This window comes from Sphaeramia orbicularis, chromosome 14 (assembly GCF_902148855.1).
Source record: "Sphaeramia orbicularis chromosome 14, fSphaOr1.1, whole genome shotgun sequence".
Taxonomy (NCBI): domain Eukaryota; kingdom Metazoa; phylum Chordata; class Actinopteri; order Kurtiformes; family Apogonidae; genus Sphaeramia; species Sphaeramia orbicularis.
In genome coordinates, this window is record NC_043970.1 from 54,907,811 (window position 1) to 54,927,708 (window position 19,898).

General features: G+C 38.4%; 1 protein-coding gene across 1 annotated transcript in view; it reads right to left on the reverse strand.

Annotated features, from left to right (window-relative positions):
• Positions 1–18,999: 18,999 nt before the first annotated feature.
• Positions 19,000–19,898, reverse strand: part of LOC115433573 (vacuole membrane protein 1-like) — a 48,267-nt gene continuing 47,368 nt past the window's right edge. Inside the window, exon 5 of the mRNA XM_030155053.1 lies at positions 19,000–19,299. Coding sequence (XP_030010913.1) covers positions 19,156–19,299 — 144 coding nt within the window. The 3' untranslated portion in view covers positions 19,000–19,155. The remainder of the gene's footprint in view (positions 19,300–19,898) is intronic.

Consider the following 19,898-nt stretch of genomic DNA (forward strand, 5'->3'; position numbering starts at 1 on the left):
CTCTGTGGACATTTACACTGAACACTGAAAATCCCATTTCCCACACATTTAAAATTAGAACTCAACTAATATTGATGTGAATGAATCTAATTGGACAGACACATGACTGGGACCAGATTCAACTGTTTCTGTGTATGGAACAACCTGGAAACTGTTGGATTTAAACAGACAGTGGATCCACACATGCACAGTGTTCAGGGGAAAGGAGGAGCTCTGAGTTCTGAACCCTGGTTAGATAAATGCTCTCATCATTATAGCCCACAGGTGTCAAACATGCGGACCAGGGGCCAAATCCAGCCCACCAAAGGGTCCAGTCTGACCCACCAAAGGGTCCAGTCTGACCCTGGGGTGAATGTGTGAAATACAAAAATTCTACTGAAGATCTGAATCCTTTTAGTTCAGGTTCCACAAACAGACCAGTTTCATCTGCAGTGGGTTGGATCAGTCAGTCAGTTTTTTGCTCCACAACAGGAAAGTTTGTTGTTGACATTTTTTCTATATTGTTCTGTTGTTATTTTCCTGGTCCGGCCCACTGCAGATCAAACTGGGCTGAATGTGGAACTGAACTAACATGAGTCTGACAGAACTGTTTCTGCAGATACATTCACATGAACCCATACAGACCCAAACAGCCACTGGACACTAACATCATCAACTGATCGACAACGTTAAACAACTTCTGAACCATGAAATACGATATGGTGAAATAATTGGTGTAAAATACAGTTCTTCATCTTTTCATGGTCATCAGATATGAGCCATTTGGACGTTCAGAGGCTCCGTAGTTACCATGGAAACACCGTCATCTTCTACAACACTGATTTCTCCAGTCAAACCCATGGAGTTTCATTAATGACAGAGACTGGAGATGCTTGTTTTTACGTTCAGTCATTGATATCGTCACTGAAAAAGTCACTATTTCTTCAGTTTTTTCTGTTTCTGATAAAAAAAAACTAGACTTTAATCTGAGCTTTAATGAACATCTGCATCAGGGGTCACCAACTCTGGTCCTCAAGATCTACTAACCTGCATGTTTTAGACCAGTTCTGTCAAACTCATGTTAGTCCAGTTTGATCTGCAGTGGACCGGACCAGTGAAATACCAGTGAAAAAGTTAAATTCTATTCTGATCAGGTTTACATCGACAAAGTTTCCTTAAAAATCTCAATAACATGAACAACTTGAACTGTCTTCAGAAAAACAAGTGCAATTTGAACAATATTCTGCCTCAGTTTATCAGTTTATCATTTACACATGTGCGTTACAATCACACAAAACATTTAATAACAGAAATTCGGATACAATTACATTTACTTTTCTTCAGACATTTCCGTTTGTTCATATTTGTTCAGGTTATTCACATTTTTTTTATAAAAGTATAGTTTGGTAATGGAAACATTTTCATGTAATTTTCTTTTTTACACCAAAAACACAAAGAGAAAATGTGGGGTTGTCATTATTTATCAGTTATATGATCATATTTTACTGGTTCTGACCCAGTTCAAATCTAACTGGACTGTATGTGTGTGTATGTGGAACCTGAATTAAAAGGATTTGGACACCACTGATGGTTCATTTCTTCAGTGTAATTTTTCCAATTTTTCACAAATTCATCCCAGGGTCAGACTGGACCCTTTGGTGGGTCAGACTGGACCCTTTGGTGGGTCAGACTGGACCCTTTGGTGGGCCAGATTTGGCCCCTGGGCCGCATGTTTGACACCTGTGGTTTAGATGTTTTCCTCTTCCAGCACACCTGACGGTCTTTATCAGGCCTCTGCACAGCTGGATGATCGGTTTATCATTTCAATCAGGTGTGGAAGCAACGCTCTAATAGTTTTGGATTTTTCATTCTAGTTTAGTTTTATTTAGTTTGGACTTTTTTTCTCTAATTCAGTTCGTTTTAATTCATTTTTAGAGCAGGTTTGTTAGTTTTTATTAGTTTTCTTTTTTTTTTAAATGCTTAGTTTTAGTTTAGTTTTAGTTTAGTTCAGTTGTAGTTCAGTTGTAGGTTGTTGTTTGTAGTTTAGTTGTGAGTTGTGTTTAGTTGTAGTTCAGTTGTAGTTTAGTTGAAGTTCAGTTGTAGTTTAGTTGTAGTTCAGTTGTAGTTTATTTGTAGTTCAGTTGTAGTTTAGCTGTAGTTTAGTTGTAGTTCAGTTGTAGTTTATTTGTAGTTCAGTTGTAGTTAGTTGTAGTTCAGTTTGTTTAGTTGTAGTTCAGTTGTAGTTTAGTTGTAGTTCAGTTGTACTTCAGTTGTAGTTCAGTTGTAGTTTAGTTGTAGTTCAGTTGTAGTTTAGTTGTAGTTCAGTTGTAGTTTTGTTGTAGTTCAGTTGTAGTTCAGTTGTAGTTCAATTTTAGTTTAGTTTTAGTTTAGTTGTAGTTCAGTTTTAGTTCAGTTGTAGTTTGTAGTTTAGTCATAGTTTAGCTTAGTTGTAGTTTAGTTGTAGTTCAGTTGTAGTTCAATTTTAGTTTAGTATTAGTTTAGTTGTAGTTCAGTTTTAGTTCAGTTGTAGTTTAGTTGTAGTTAGTTGTAGTTCAGTTGTAGTTCAGTTGTAGTTTAGTCATAGTTTAGTTTAGTTTAGTTGTAGTTTAGTTGTAGTTCAGTTGTAGTTCAATTTTAGTTTAGTATTAGTTTAGTTGTAGTTCAGTTTTAGTTCAGTTGTAGTTCAGTTGTAGTTCAGTTGTAGTTCAGTTGTAGTTCAGTTGTAGTTCAATTTTAGTTTAGTATTAGTTCAGTTGTAGTTCAGTTGTAGTTCAGTTGTAGTTTAGTGTAGTTCAGCTGTAGTTTAGTTGTAGTTTAGTTGTAGTTCAGTTGTAGTTCAATTTTAGTTAAGTATTAGTTTAGTTGTAGTTCAGTTGTAGTTCAGTTGTAGTTTAGTTGTAGTTCAGTTGTAGTTCAGTTGTAGTTCAGTTTTAGTTCAGTTGTAGTTTAGTTGTAGTTTAGTTGTAGTTCAGTTGTAGTTCAGCGTAGTTTAGTTGTAGTTTAGTTGTAGTTCAGTTGTAGTTTAGTTGTAGTTCAGTTGTAGTTCAGTTGTAGTTCAGTTGTAGTTCAGTTGTAGTTCAGTTGTAGTTCAGTTGTAGTTCAGTGGTCTCTTTTGTCTCTTCTCTGTGCTCCTATTCAAATCAATCCCAGACAGGACTCTGCTGCTTTAGTCTCCATGTTTCCAGGTAGAGTGGGGACCAGAAGACGACTGGAAACCACAAGTGAACACAAGTGACGGAGCAAAAAGTGTCGTATGGAGACAGCAGCTAAAATTGCTTGAGGGAAATAAATCGATTTCATATCAATCCAACATTGACAAAGACGAAAACGAAGGGAATTTGATCCAGAATTTTTATCCGTTTTAGTTAGTTTTGTAAACACACAATACAGTTTCAGTTAGTTATGTTTTTTTTCTTTTAAATATAGTTTTTATTTATTTCACTTAACAAAAATGTTTTTTCAATTCCAGTTTTCATCACGTCATTAGTTTTTGTTAACGATAAAAACTTTGGTTGGAAAAGGGGTCCATCTAAAACCAACAGGACAGCAGCTCTGGAGGACCAGGGTTAGTGAGCCCTGATCTACATGATTAGTAAATAAATATAGAAAAATACAGAGGATGATGTTATAATAAATGGTGATAAATCCCTTTAGAAAAGTTAAATAGAGATAAACATCCTTTTGGAACTGTAACAAAAGTAGCCCTGGGTCTTTGTGGGTAAACAGTCATGGAATGGTTTCCATAGTTTTCGAAGGCATCGCTGTTGTAGTGCGTGAGACAGGTCAGAAACCCAGGGGCGTGTATTCTGACGTCATTTCTACCGTTTTGCCGTTGCCTTTTTTATCTGAGCATCATGTTCTTATTTTACTGGTCAGTGCGTTGTGCATTTGTAGATCCACTGTGAGCTGGAAGGGTTTCAGAATGAGCTGAGACATCATACTGTTGAAACTGCACTTATTTTTCTCAGGAAATTTCTGGTTGTTTGCAGTTGTTCAGGTTTTTCACATTTTCATAATGCAATTTGCTTTTTTTATCCTAAAACAAACAGAAATACTTCAAGTTGTCATTACTTTCTGGTTATGTGTTCTTTTTCTGCTGCGGCCCACCGGAGCTCAAACCGGACTGAATGTGGAGCTGAATTCAACTAGGACACCTGTGCCTCAGACTGGTGTCTGAGGAACATCTGTGTCATTACTGGGACTTGAACCAGTCAGCCTGGACAGTGTGACCGTTTGAAACGTGCAGATGATTGTTGTGTCATTATCGATTATAAGTGTGCTCAGTTTGGTTTGTTCTCCCTCTTTTTATGTGTTGGTTTTGTCTGTCAGAAACTGAAACTGTGTGTTCTGCTGTTTTTCTTGGCCAGGTCACTCTTGAAAAAGAGATATGCAATCATTCATTCATTCATTCATTCATTCATTCATTCATTTATTTATGTATTTATTTCACCTCCTCAGACCCAGCTGTGGGTTTTCTGTCCACATTTGTGGACAACAGTTTCACAACTTTATAAAAACAAAACAAAGAAAAGAAAACTGTCCACCATAAAGGACATTCCATCAAAATGTTAAAAACTGCATCTGAACAAACTGTTGCATCAGGATGTTTCCAAAATCGGCACTGATTGAATAAAAAACAAAAACAGCTGGTCCTGTGCTGACATGTCCTGGGTCTGAGAAGGTTCATACATATGTAAATATAAGCCACATTCAAAGTGATTCAGGTCGGTTCTTTTTCATCTTTCTGCATCAGACGTAGTGGAAGTGCAGCTGTTTTGTCCTTCAGTTTCAGATTTCTCCTGCAGATTTGAGTTTGTACTTTTCCTTTGACATTTTCACCCAGATGTCTGCACTTTAGACTCTTTACTTGATGGATGATCCATTATTTGTCTTTAGCATCACTGTGTGTTTTCTCAACATCAAGAACCTAAATGGATGAAAAACGAAAAGGAAAGACATCAAACCCACGACAGAAAAGATCTTTGTGCAGTGCAGACGCGGCTGAAGCACACTTCTCAGATTCATGATCTGTTTTCCTGTCTGCGTACGGCGTCTTCTTGCGTCCTCTGTGCTTCAGGGCCCTGGGCGTTCAGGACACACCTGAATGACGCACTTTCTTTGGCAGAAGTGTGGAATAAGCAGCGCAGCAGCGTGGCCGGTGCTCCTGCAGCTCTGCCGGCCTCCTGTCTTGTTCGGACATGCATCCACACAAAGGCACCGGCAGCTTTCGTCTTTGTGTCGGTCCATGAAAGAACGGGCGCAGACGCATTCTGAGCGCGGCACAAAGACCACTTGTTTTCCGTTGTGTTTGATACACAGACGTTCTGCGGAAGCCCAAAGAACATTTGGTGACGGCTCCGCTCTGATTGATGCTGCTTTTAATCTGTGAGTCGGGCTTGAACTCCTTGAAGAAAAGCCAAAGACAACGAGGCGGGGGCGTGTCATGTGACGTCACAGCGACCCGCCGCTGCCACCTGGCACCTGGCTGGCGGCCATGTTGGCAAGGCGTGGGCGAGAAGAGCAGATGCTGCGTTCAAATACCCACAGTTCACTGAGTGACAGGGGAGATAGGTGCACTATGTGGACAAAAGTATGTGGACACGTTGAATCCAGGTGTTTGTTCTGACAGGGTCTGGGATCCAAAACAATAAGGACTAATGTCAGAACAGAGTTTATATTATGGGATACATATCATTGTATTGGTTAGTTTGGTTTAACCCTTAGCTCCCCCCCTCGGGCATTTTTGTCCATTTTTCTGTTGTTTTTGTGTTTTTTTCATTTGTCGATCATTTTTAGTTCTATTTTTGAAATCCAACATCATTTATTCTTAGACGTGTTTGATTTTCCCATGATGCATTTCACACCCTCTGGTCACCCTCCTGGACAAAAATGTACACACACAAAAAACTACGATCAAATCATCATACATCAATATTTTCTTCTTCTACTTCTTTCTTCTTCTTCTTCTTTTCAATCAAATCAGTTTTTTGCTAATCTTTGACCTATCCAAGGCTCTAAAACCACCAATGTTTCATCCACCTACTATTTATTTTATGGAAAATATTACATTTTTTGGTGTGTGTTTTGTAAATATTCACTCAGAATTCAAAAGGTTAAACTGGCATTTATAGGGTTAAAATCCTGAAAACCGTTGAATGACTGGTAATTTTGAGCAGAGGGGAAGTTGTTTAAAAGATTTATGTAAAAAAAAACAAAACAAAACAAAACCAAGAAAAAATGTTGATGTGTGAGGATTTTATAGTAGTGTTTGGTGCGTGTACCTTTTTGTTGATGAAGGTGACCAGAGTGTTGTTGTTTTTTTTTTTGGAGGCATAAGGGTTTAATTGTTATATTTGCTTCCAAAATGCCTCAGAGATGGTTTTGACTTCATTTCTCTCAATAATTTTCTACCGAAACTAACCATCTACATCTTCACATCTCACCAAGGAAGAAAAACCAACATTAAACTTAAAGGAAATATTAATGTTTTTATCTCCGATCCTCATGAACAGGACATCTGACAGCTGTAGATATGATGTGTCCCAATATTTATGTCCATTTAGTTTACAAACATCAAGATTTCCTTAAAGTTTAACAGGAGATTTTTCTTCCTCAGTCAGATGTGATGAAGTCGATGGTTAGTTGTGGTAAAATTATTATTTACAGTCAGAGCATGAAAATATTTTAGAAATTTAGAGGAAGAACATTTAAAATCAGAGTAAAAAAAAAAACAAACTCTGGTCACTTTCATCAACAAAAATGCACACACACCAAAAACGACTATAAAATCATCACACGTCGACATTTTTTCTTGCTTTTTTTTTTTTTTTTTTTTTTATAAATCTCAAACAATTCTGAGTGAATATTTACAAACACACACACAAAAAATGTAATATTTTCCATAAAATAAATAGTAGGTGGATGAAACATTGGTGGTTATTAGAGCCTTGGATAGGTCAAAGATTAGCAACAAAACTGATTTGATTGAAAAAAGAAGAAGAAGAGAAGAAGAAGAAGAAGAAGAGAAGAAGAAGAAGAAGAAAAAGAAGAAGAAGAAGAGAAGAAGAAGAAGAAGAAAAGAAGAAGAAGAGAAGAAGAAAGAAGAAAAGAAGAAGAGAAGAGAAGAAGAAGAAGAAGAAAATATTGATGAATGATGATTTGATCGTAGTTTTTTGTGTGTGTACATTTTTGTCCAGGAGGGTGACCAGAGGGTGTGAAATGCATCATGGGAAAATCAAACACATCTAAGAATAAAAGATGTTGGATTTCAAAAATAGAACTAAAAACAATCAACAAATGAAAAACAACAAAAGAAAACAAAAACAGAAAAATGGATAAAAATGCCTGAGGGGGCGGAGCTAAGGGTTAAACTAAACTAACGGATACACTGATACCTATCCCATAATATTAAACTCTATTCTGACATTAGTCCTTATTGTTTTGGATCCCAGAGCCTGTTAGAACACAAACACCTGGATTCAACGTGTCCACATACTTTTGTCCACGTAGTTTCTCAAACTCCTGTTCTTTAGGTTCCACATTCAGTCTGATGTGATCTGCAGAGGACCGACCAGGAAAAGAAGAACAAGAACCCAGAAAGAATGACAACTGCACATTTATGTCTGTGTTTTACTGCAAAAAAAAAATTCAGTTATGAAAATACTTACTTCTATAAACTATCCAAACAAAAAAAACGGACATTTCTTCAGAAAATCAGTGTAATTTTCTCAGTCTTCTTCCTCCACTCTCATTAGTCCATGTGCATTCTGGATCAGATCTGCCAAAGACACTAAACACTGAGGAACAGGAAGAAAAGAGTTCAAACTGGACTGAATTTAATACAGACATTTCAGGTTGGACACATTGTTCAGGTTAGTCACATTTTATTGGTACAGGAGAGTTTGGAAATGGAAAGATTTCACAATTTAATGGGATTTTGCACTAAAACAAAGACAAACATTTGAAGTTGTTAATTCAAGATTTTTTTTGCTTAACGTTTTTGTGCTTAATTCTTTTTTTTTTTTTTTTGCTAAATTTAGGATTTTTTGTTTGTTTGTTTAATTCAATTTTTTTTGACTTAATTCAAGATTTTTTTTTTTACTTAACTGAAGACTTTTTTTGCTTCATTCAACATTTTTTCCTTAATTCAAGCTAAAATTATTATTTTTTGCTTAATGCAAGATTTCTTTTTGCTTAATTCAAGTTTTTTTGCTAAATTTAGGAATTTTTTTGCTAAATTCAAGATGTTTTTTCTCAATTCAAGATTTTTTGCTAAATTAAAAAAAAAAAATTTGGCTTAATTCAAGATTTTTTTTGCGCATTTCAACATTTTTTCTTAATTCAAGCAAAAACTATTTTTTTGCAAGATTTTTTGCTAAATTGAAGATTTTTTTTTTTTTTTTTGCTAAATTCAAGATTTTTTTTCTCAATTTAAGATTTTTTGCTAAATTAAAAAAATTCTTTTGGCTTAATTCAAGATTTTTTTGCGCATTTCAACATTTTTTTTAATTCAAGCAAAAACTGTTTTTTGCAAGATTTTTTGCTAAATTGAAGATTTTTTTTTTTTTTTTTGCTTAATTCAAGATTTTTTTACTTAATTGAAAAGCTTTTTCTGTTTAATCCAATATTTTTTCCTTAGTTCAAGTTAATTTTATTTTTATTTTTTGCTTGATTCAGTTCGAGACTGTGTAATTTTGACTTTGCAAAACATCCCAGGGGTGGAATTGGAACCTTTGGGGGGGCCGCATTTGGCCCCCGGGCAGCATGTTTGACGGCCCTGCTTCAGTGCTCTGTGTGTTGCGTCGCTGTGGATCACCACATCATCAGATGGAGTGGTGTGAGTTCTTCCATTGAAATCAGAGTAAATCAAACCTCAGCAGAGGCTGCCTGTTGGTAAGTGGGCGGAGCCGGTCGCACATGCGAAGCCGTCCAGTGATGTCATTTAAAAGAGACGGAGGATCTGCTCTCAGATGGAGTGAATTATGAGCAGCCGCGGTCTGAAGGCGCTGATAAGCCTGTTTGATGTCGGCGCTAAAACCACAACAGACGACTAAAGGGGTTTGAAGACGCACGAGCACATGTGGAGAAGAGAAGGACGACGATCCAAGAAGAATTCAAAGTCCGAATATGTGGAGACGAGCGGGCCCCTCATCATGGAGAGGCCCCCCAGTGTGAACGGCCCTGCTTTCATCTGGATCATTCTGATCGTTTTCCTGTTTCTTACCCTGTTACACTTCATCTGTCAAATCCTGTCTTCCATTATTCCACAGGTGTCAAACATGAGGCCCAGGGGCCAAATCCGGCCCCCCAAAGGGTCCAGTCCGGCCCTGGGATGAATGTGAGAAATGCAAAAATGACACTGAAGATCTGAACGATCCTTTGAGTTCAGGTTCCACATTCAGACCAGTTTCATCTGCAGTGGGCAGGAGCAGAAAAACACGATCAGAAGAACACAGAAATAATGACAACTGCAATCTTTTTCTTTTAGTAAATGTAAATATTTTCATGTATTTACACTAAAACAAAGTATAATTGAAAAACAAAAAACAAAAAGAATAACCTGAACAAATATGAACCTGAAATGTCTTCTCCTCCTCAGACCAGGACGTCAGCAGCACCAGCTGTTTTTATTTCTTAGTCAATCAGTGTCTGTGTTGGAAACATCAGGATGCAACAGTGTTTTTTCAGATGCAGTTTTTAACATTTGGATGGAATGTCCTTTTGTGGTGGACAGTTTTATTTTCCTTTTTTTTGGGATAAAGTTGTGGAACTCTCGTCTACAAATGTGAACAGAAAACCCAGAGCTGGGTCTGAGGAGGAGAAGAGAAGTACGTAGAATTTTAACAATGTTCAGCCTGTTGTTAAATGTTTGGTGTTTGTAGATCCACTGGGATCTGTCAGTTCTAATGAACATGTAGAAATGAGAAACTGAGGCAGAATAGTGTTCAAATTACACTGACAGTTTCAGTTTGTTCATGTTATTCACATTGGTTGGAAGGAGAGTTTGTAGATGGAAACATTTTCATTGTTCAATTTTACTTTTTCACTCTAAAACAGAGAAAAGTTTGGAGTTGACGTTATTTCTATATTACTCTGTTCTTATTTGACTGGTGCGTCCCACTGCAGATCAGATTTAACTGAATGTGGAACTGAACTGACAGGAGTGGGACAGAACTGTATAATTCTTTTCCTCCGTTTCGTCGTCTTCCTCAGCTCTGACTCAATATTGTTTTAGTGACGATTCAACATGTGGCTGAAACTGGAACTTCACAGAACTGTGGACTGAAGAAACAGACCAATAGGAGACATTTGGGGTATTTATGCCATTTTTCTATCTTTTGCTACTACTCCTCTTTTATTCAACTCCTTTCTTGGTAAAAAAAAAAAAAAAAAAAAAAAAATGCAGCACTTCTTACTCAAATACTTTCACTCAGTAGTTAAATTCATGTTATTGTGAAAGTGTTTTTCTTTTCTTCAATAAAACCTCAAGTCATTTTTAACCCTTTGATGCATGAATTATGAGAACCGTAGTCAAGATTTTATTTATTGAGTGTTTTTATTCTTTTTCAGGCCTGGAAAAAACCAGAGTGATTGAAAATTCTTTAATGAACCTGTTTTTTTATGGAGTTACAAAAACATCCACTCAGTTGGACAGCATGCATTTAATGTTTGAAGCAAAGACACATATTTACTGATAAACTGTGTGAAAACTATGAAATAAAAACATGTTTAATGCAGCTAATCAGACGTTTTCTCACATTTGAACATATGCTAATGCTAGGTATTACTCACTTCATGGAGATAATTTACAAAAAAAAAAACTTAAAAGAAGTTAAAGAAGTTCAAACGACAAAGAAGGAAACAAAATAGATCTAATAAATAAAATCTGTTCTTCTGAATTATTCCCTTTTGACTCTGGTGTCCTTTTTAAATATGTTTCACCTTCGGGTCGTAAACACTCTAATACTAGTTATTACTGACTTCATGGAGAAAATATGGCAAAAAAAAGTTTGTGTTTAAGAAAACTGTTAATTACAGTTTAAACCCTCTGGTATCCAGGTGTGCGTTTTACGCACACTTTGCACTTTGTGTTAAAAACTTCATATTATTTTTCACATTTAAATAGGTCAGAATTCAACAGTTTGTTCATTTTTGCAAATGATCTTTAAATTCTGTCCACCAACTAAACTGTGCACATTGTAAACAAAAGAAATGACCAGACTAGCATCTGTCTGCCAAGTGTGCAGAAACGCACTATTTCTAACATTTGATCTGTATGATTAGGACTGACCTGGATTTACAAAAATAAAATTCAAATTAGAGCAGAAAAATAAAGAAATATATAATATTAATAGTTTGATTTATAGGTGTGCATTTTACGCATACTTGGTGACAGATGCTAGTATTTTTGAACATTTGACCTAGCGCCAAAAATAATAATACAAATAAACCAGTGTTGGAGTTTAATCACTGACATATGCCAGGATGAAAAAATTTAATAATATTGATCCACTTTTATGTAGAAAACTGAAAAAAAAAAAAAAAATTGTGTGTTTTTTGCAATAAAAAAAATGGTTTGTTTCCATTACAAACACAGCATTAAAGGGTTAAAAAATGTGACAATTATTAAGTATTTGGTATTTTATTTACGGCTCAAGTTGATGAAACAGAAAAAAGTGTAAAAGAATTAAAAACAACTGTTTGAACATTTTTTTGACATTATTCCACAAGTGTGTGAAAAAGGCACACCTGGTGTTTAGTGAGGGCCTTGGTGGGACAGGGATACCAGAGGGATAACAACAATTAGTAACTGATTTCCACTCAAACATGTTAGTGCAGATCAGGTTTACGAAGAACAGCAGTGATGGCGTGAACTGCAGTGTATTATTATGGGATGGTGCAAAGCGTCCACTGTGTCGGCTGATCTGGAACTAAAACAACCAAACTACAGCTGACACCGATTAATCGACGCCCAGTGATCCAAACAAGTCCTCCAACCACAGTTCTGCTGAATCACAGCTTTGTTTCCTTCATTTCTCTGCTGTTTTTAAATTTGGTTCCACTGTTGTGTTTCACACGGACGCTTATTGGTGACGCACAAAGAAGCTTCAGTTCAGGAAAACTGTAATAGAATATTCCCTTCATCAATTCCAGTCGATTAATCGATCAGGACTTTTTGCATTGACTTGAAGCACCTAGTCGATTAATCAGTTTCAGCTCTAAACAAAACTCATGAATATATGAGAACAGCTGTAGAGTAACTGTCCACTGGAGTGTCCACTGGAGTGACCACTGTGCATGAAAGGGTTAATCTGAAAACATGAGTAAATCTTCTGTCTGATCAGATCCTCAGAGGTATTTTACACCATCTGTCTTTTGCTACAACAACAACTTTCTTGGTAAAAATACTGCACTTTTTACTCAAATACTTTCACTTACATCATTTTTCATTCAAATCTAGTAATAAAATCCCATTATCTTTATATAAAATGACACTTCACATCAGTATACACAACCATCTACAGTAAAATACTGAGATTTTATGTACTTTTACAACTTAATATTGGGAATAGTTTGTTCTTTTACTTGAGTAAATATTTGACTTTTACTGTTCGACTATGGCTCATGTTTCATTATGATTATGAAGATAACTTTACTTTATTAGTAGTAGTATTAATACTTTTGGGTATTTGTTGTCAGTCATCAAACCAGTCCAGACATTGTGTTTAAAAAGTCTCTGAACTATTGCATCATCACCTCTGTCTCCAGATTCTTTATCTTGAATCCATCCTGCGTTAATAATGTTTTTTTACTTAAATTCATGTTATTGTGAATTTTTTTTCCTTTAATAAAACCTCTTGTCTTTTTAATCTGAATACATCAGTAAATCCTCTGTCTGATCAGATTCTTTAAATGGTTTGGTTTAGTTTCACCAACTCCAGCTTTGATCCAAAAACAAAGAACTTAATGTGATTTAGAAACGAAGAAAGAGAAGACAAAAACCTCCTCACGGTCGCTGTAATGTAACGAGACAGAGTGTGAAGGAGCCAAGGGATACGCAAAGGCGAGTGGGCTGGGGGGGGGCGCGGCAAGTCAGGGATACCTTCAGCATCCTTCAGTGGAAGGAAGGAAAAAACAACAGAGTGAGAGACGGCGAGAGGTGATGTGATTGGGGTGGTCCTTCTGCGGATCCAACTATGTGGAGCCACACGGAGACGAGAACGAGGAGGACCAACAACAGCAGCGTCAGTGAGCATCAGACCCCCGCCTGTTTGGACAGGCAGGATTTGCATGTTGGGTTTTCAGCCTGAGCCCTGAGGCAGCAGCCTGGGGTGGGGGTGGGGGGGGGGGGGGGTCTTGTTCTTGGTGCTGTGGGTGTGGCCACTGTGGAAACAGGCGTCTGTCACTGGTGTCTGACCTCTGGACGCCATGTCCACACCGTCACATGATCAAATGTCAGGTTCCTCCTTTTACTTTCATCAATTCACCACAAATAAATAAATAATAAATAAATAAATAAATAAAAAAAAGTGATGTGGAACAAAGGAAAGCGGGCTAAAACATCCTTCATGTGCAGCAGTTCTGTCCAACTCATGTCAGTTCAGTTCCACATTCAGTTCAGTCTGATCTGCAGTGGGCTGCACCAGTCAAATAAGAACACAATATATAGAAATAATGTCAGCTCCAACTTTCCTCTATGTTTTACAGCACAGGTGTCAAACATGCGTCCGGGTGCCAATCCGGCCCACTAAAGGCTCCAGTCCGGCCCTGGGATGAATGTGTGAAATGCAGAAATTACACTGAAGACATGAACAATCAAGGATGTTGAATTTATTTTTGGTCAAATTCAATGTAAAGTGGGTCAGAACCAGTAAAATACTATCAGAATAAACTATACATAATGAAAACCATTTTTTTCCTCCTTTGTTTCAGTGTAAAAAACAGTAAAATTACAACAAATGTTACATTTACAGACTAGCCTTTTACAAAAAATGTGAAAAAACCTGAACAAAAATGTCTGCATTCTGTGGAATCTTACTAATAGTCTGCCTGTTGCTAAATATTTTGTGTATTTGTAGATAAACTGTGATCTGTACGTTGTGATGCACATGTATAATTGATAAACTAAGGTGTAATAGTGTTAAAACTGCACTGATTTTTCTTCAGAACTTTCAGGTTGTTCATATTTGTTCATGTTATGTTCAAGTGCAGTTCGTACATGTAAACATTTTCATTAAAGAATTTGACTTTTTTTCCCTCAAAAACAGAGAAAACACTGGAGTTGACATTATTCATCGTTCTTATCCTATTACTTATATTATTTGACTGCTGCAGTCCACTGCAGATCAGATTAGACTGAATGTGGAACTGACTGACATGAGTTTGACAGGCCTGTTTTAGAGCAAAAAAAAGTTAAATTATGCAGTGAAACGATTACATTTACCAACTGTCCTTTAAAACAATGTGAATAACATGAATAACTGAAAGTTCTTCAGAAACTAAGTGTAATTTGAACAATATTCTGTCAGTTTATCATTTCCACATGTGCATTACAACGTACAGATCACAGTGGATCTACAAACCACAAAACATTTAAGAACAGACTGAATATTGTTCAAATTACACTTCAGACATTTCAAAATGTTCATATTTGTTCAGGTTATTCAGGTTGTTTGTGAAATGTCAGTTAGTTTTAGTGTAAATACAGGAAAAGGACATGAAAGTGTTTCCATTTACAAGAGAAAAATGTGGAGTTGTGAGTATTTACAGGTTTTTATGACAGTATTGACTGATCCGACCCACTGCAGATGAAACTGGTCTGTCTGTGAACCTGAACTAAAAGGATTCAGATCTTCAGTAGAATTTTTGTATTTCACACATTACCCCCAGGGCAGGACTGGACCCTTTGGTGGCCGGAGCTGGACCCATTTGTGGGCCGGACTGACCCTTTGGTGGGTCAGACTGGCCCCTTTGGTGGGTCAGACTGGACCCTTTGGTGGGGTCGGACTGGACCCTTTGGTGGGTCTGACTGGACCCTTGGTGGGTCGGACTGGACCCTTTGGTGGGTCGGACTGTGACCCTGTGGTGGGCTGGATTTGGCCCCTGGGCCGCATGTACAGTTACTTCCTATTGCACAGACATTTCTTCTTAATCCATCTTTTGTTTTACAGTGTTAATCTCACCTCATGCTTTTTATTTATTACTGTTAATGCAGACACAAGTTCATTCTGAAAAAAACTAACACCTGCATTAAACATTTTTAATGCTGTAAATAAATGCAACTTGACTTTATTCAAATAAAAGCCACTTTTAAAGACATCAGTGTTATTTTTTATATGATATTAAGTGTTTTTGACTTAGTAATGAACATTTTTAGTTAATTATTGCATCATTTGTCAGTTACCGTCATTGACGACTTTTTTTTAAACGTTTTTGTTCATTTTTTCAAGTCTTACATGTTCAAACTGTATCAAAGAAGAAAAAACTAACTGAACTGTCAGGTTGATGAAGGTGAAACACCAAATATTGGCACCGTAAACATTTTAATGGTGGACGGTAAATACAGGCAGGAACACAACAGTCCACGTCCTTTAAAATAAAGTGGGGGTTTTTTTAGTTTTTTTTGCTGATATTGACTTGTATTAACAGTAAAAATAAAAGTGCTGAAGTGCAGTGTGTTCTGTCTTAAAATTAACAAATATTAGGTCTTAGTTCTGAGCGTTGGTGTAGTAAGAACCTTTTTAAAAACAGTGAAATTACTTTTTAACTTATGATTAACCCAGTTTCTCTGGACATTAATGCAACAATAATCTTTTTAAAACACATTGAAAACCTTGTGAATAATCTGTTTTCACCGACACTAACTTGTGATACTCGTAAAAACTTGTAGGTATCAGGTTGGTGTATTTAAAATACAAGCTTTGCAAAAATAAACCGAGTCATTCTTTTTTGCTGATATTGACTTGTAATAAAAGTAAAAATAAAAAAGTGCAGTGTGTTCTGTCTTAAAAATTAAATGAATATTATATCTTAGTTCTGAGCGTTGGGTAATAAGAACTTTTTTAAAACATACTGAAATTACTTTTAACTTATGATTAACCCAGTTTCTCTGGACATTTAATGCAACAATAATCTTTTTAAACACAGTGAAAACCTTGTGAATAATCTGTTTTCACCGACACTAACTTGTGATACTCGTAAAAACCTGAAGGTATCAGGTTGGTGTATTTAAATACAAGCTTTGCAACAAGAGCACAAGTGTAGCTGTAAGTGCCCATAACTCACTCTAAAGGCTCAGGACTTGGAATCTGAATGGAGATGATGTCAGTGTGGAGAGAGCAAATCAGTAATGTGATAACTGTTTGGATGTGAAACGTTAGACGGGGAGAACTGGAGTTGTGATGACTCGGTATCCTCCTTGTCCCTCGCCTCGGCTGACATGTGAGATTCTTCAGAGGCCTGAGGGTCAACGCCGGCCCCGCTGTGGTCAAGACTTATCACATAAAAGAACAGAACACCCATGCTCTTTTCAACAAACTTTATTTATAGGAAAAGCAGGTGAAAAAAAAAAAAACAGCGTGTACACCTCGAAAATAAGCCGGGCACAGACATGTTTTAGAGTAGAAATACAGGCACTTACACAGAGAAATAGAAACAGAATTTGTAGAAAAGCTTTGCACACACACACACACACACACACATATTCAGACACATGCCAAAAGGGGGCTCCCTTATGGAACAGGACATTCTGAAACTGCCAAGAAAAACACACTCCCTGAGCCAGCAAGTCATTCCAGTGTTATCCAATGATTCTGCCTTCATGACCAGAAAAAGTTTTACCCCTTTTTTGTAGCAGAAAAAAAAAAAAAAAAAAAAAAAAGAGAAATCCAAAATAAAACTGAGGCTTTGTGGCAGGAGTATCCAATGATTTTCAGCTTTGTATAATTACGAATTTGTGGCCCTCGCAAAAACAGCCCCTTAAGAGAGCTGCTCCAATAAAAAGGCAAAACGCCTCCTACGAAAAAGTGAGTATTGAGCAACAGAGGAAAGTTCTGAGTAAAAGAGAAGAGGGAAGTGTAAAAGGGAAGGGGAGAGCTGGGTGAGCACTGCGTGTACCATACCTAGGACTGAGTGTCACAATGTAATGTGTTGCAATAAGGTGTGTACTGTCTGGATTCTCTGGAAATTCAAGAGGACAGAGCCAACTCACACACACACACACACACACACACACACAGTCGTACGCTGCTGACATCACCGCATCTGCGCTTGCAAACATGCGAGAACACACTTCCCCACGTAAAACCACATAAAAAAAACCCTCACGGACGTCAGCATGGAGGAAATAAACAATAGACTCATGTCTCCGACGTTTCACAAGCCGTTGGGATAAAAGGGAAGTGACACTGCGGCACACACCTCCGAATGGGAACTGATGCTAACTGAGACAATGACAGTAACAGAAGGAGGACAAAACAGGATGCTGGTCAGATGAAAGAGCCCGAAATGTCAGACAGCCTACAGACTGTTGTCGCCTTGCAATCTTAACAGCCAACACCAGTCTGATAAGCTATCTGACAGGCCGAGAGAGTGACGGACATGCCTGAGACGAACACATGGACAGAAACCGACAACAATGAAAAAAGAAAAAAAAAAAAATCCTAATCCTACTTACCGTGGCAGGAGAGAGGAGATGTGAGGCTGTGAGTGGAGTGAGAGCCGAGCGCAGGGTTCAGCCGCTCAACAGTACCCCTCTGTTTTGAATCTACTCGAGTGATTCGTCTCCTGGCTCCGTGACTGGGGCAGTGCAACGAGTTCATTCGAAGGTTCAGCTGAGGTAACGGTACAGACGCTTTTCCACTGTGCGCTGGAGGTTTTTTTTTTTTTTTTCCCTCCCGCTTGTGCCTGCTCTAGCGCCCACTGCGCTCAGTCCAGCGTAGCACAGCAGCGGCACAGAGAAGAAGAAAAAAGAGCAGGTTTGGCTGGAAAAAAAAGAAGGTACTGCATAGATCTAAAGCCAGCTGGTGTTATCCAACGAACAAAAAGAGGCAAAAATTAACACTGAGAATGAGCGTCGCTTTAGAGGCTGCTGGTGTAATGTCAAACATGAGCCTGTTGTGGTGAGGACGCAAAAAAAAAAAGCTCCACGGACAAGTAAGACAAAGAGAAACACCTACCACGGCTGGGGAAGTGAATGGGAGCTGTGGCTGTGCTATCCTCAGACTTCCAGGCAGACTAGTCTATTAGTGGAGCACAATCTGCTTTAATCCATAAAAGATAAAGGGAGAGCGACAAATGTGGCGGCCACTCCAACACAAACTACTATGGTGTGTGTGTCTGTTTCACACACACTGGTAGATGTGATTCAATATTCGGCTGCATCTGCTGGAGCGGCCCCAGGCTGACTCATGGGCTGTCTTCCTGTAAGCAGAACAATAAGGGCAGACAAAGGGACCAGCAGGGTGATTCAGACCCAATTTATCATTTCTCATCCAAAAGTACCCAGATGAGCTTTACTGAGCACACAGTCTGAAGTACAGGGACAAACAGGAATTCATGTCTTTTACTCAAACTCACTTACACTGAGTTCTTTACAGTCGACAGCGCATGGACAATACTGCACATCAGCCCCAGAAGCTAAGAAATACACAGGAACTTAATTCATTAACTGTCAATTAGAGATAATAAGTAAATGAGGCGTTCGACAAGTAACTGAACCTTGGCGCTGTTTTCTAGAACATTCATAAAATAATCAACAAAAACAACCTTAGCTTATTCAGAAAAAGTCACTGCAAGTGACTAAGACTTGGAGGTTCCTCTTCTACTGGAACCAACTGTGCAACTTAATGACTGAATGAGGACGTTTACCGCCTGCAGCTTTTTCTCACGTGCTCAGGAGATGCCTAACGCCAAAGCCTTAATAACACAACGTTTAACACACACACAAGCTAGCACCTACCTTACACACAACAATCGCAGAAATCACTACCAAATGCAAAGCCTTCAAAAGCAAGTAATGCAAGTCCAAGTTCGACATAAACATGTTGCTACAACAACAAGACAGAAACCAGACGGAGGCTGATATTTGTCTAGGGGTGAAGGTGGGCTATCAGGGGCAGATGTGGGGCCCAGGAGCAGCGGGGCTCCTGACGCTTCGACGTGACGGCGGGCCGGCCTTCAGTCCATTTTGCCTGCTGAGAACTTCTCCTGCTGCTTGCGTTTGGCGTAGCTCTGGGCCATCGAGTTGACAATGGAGCAGACAAAGAAGCATACCATGAAGACCACAACCTTCTCAAAGAGCCATGACAGCCAGCTCTCCTCCTGCCAGAACCACAGAGAAAACACAGAGAAGCCGGGTCAGTACCGCCAGGCCTCCCCCCGTCGCCCCCTTCGCCCTCTGCTCCTGATGCTGTAGGCGAGGTGGGGATCCAGCTCCATGTGCAGGACAGATAGAGATCAGGGGTAATAAAACACGCGGCAGCCCCCGCCATCCTCCCTCCTAACGCCCCCACTGACCCCAGCCTGCAGCCTGCCTCCACCAACTTAAATTGCCTCGCTTCTCTCCTGTAACTGCAGGAGGCTCAAGTTACAAGAAAAAAGGAACATTGTTCTAGAAATGCCTTAATCTGTCCTTGTGCAACTCAAAGTCTATCCTTTTCTTCTCCTTCCTAGTGAGCACATAAAAAAGAAAAATGGTTTCAATGAATCAACTTAGAGCAAGTAAGAGAAAAGAGAGTGAGCGATGGCAAAGAGGAAAAAGGCTTTCAAAGACAAACAGGCTACAGCTACAACTGGCTCTTTTTGTTCTAGACAGGGGGTTTTGATGGATTGTCAGTGGCGGAGGGGGGGCCCCCGCCCCAGTCTACAGTCAGTGCTGGGTTCAGGCGGGGCAGCGAGTGCAAGTGTGTGTGTGTGTGTGT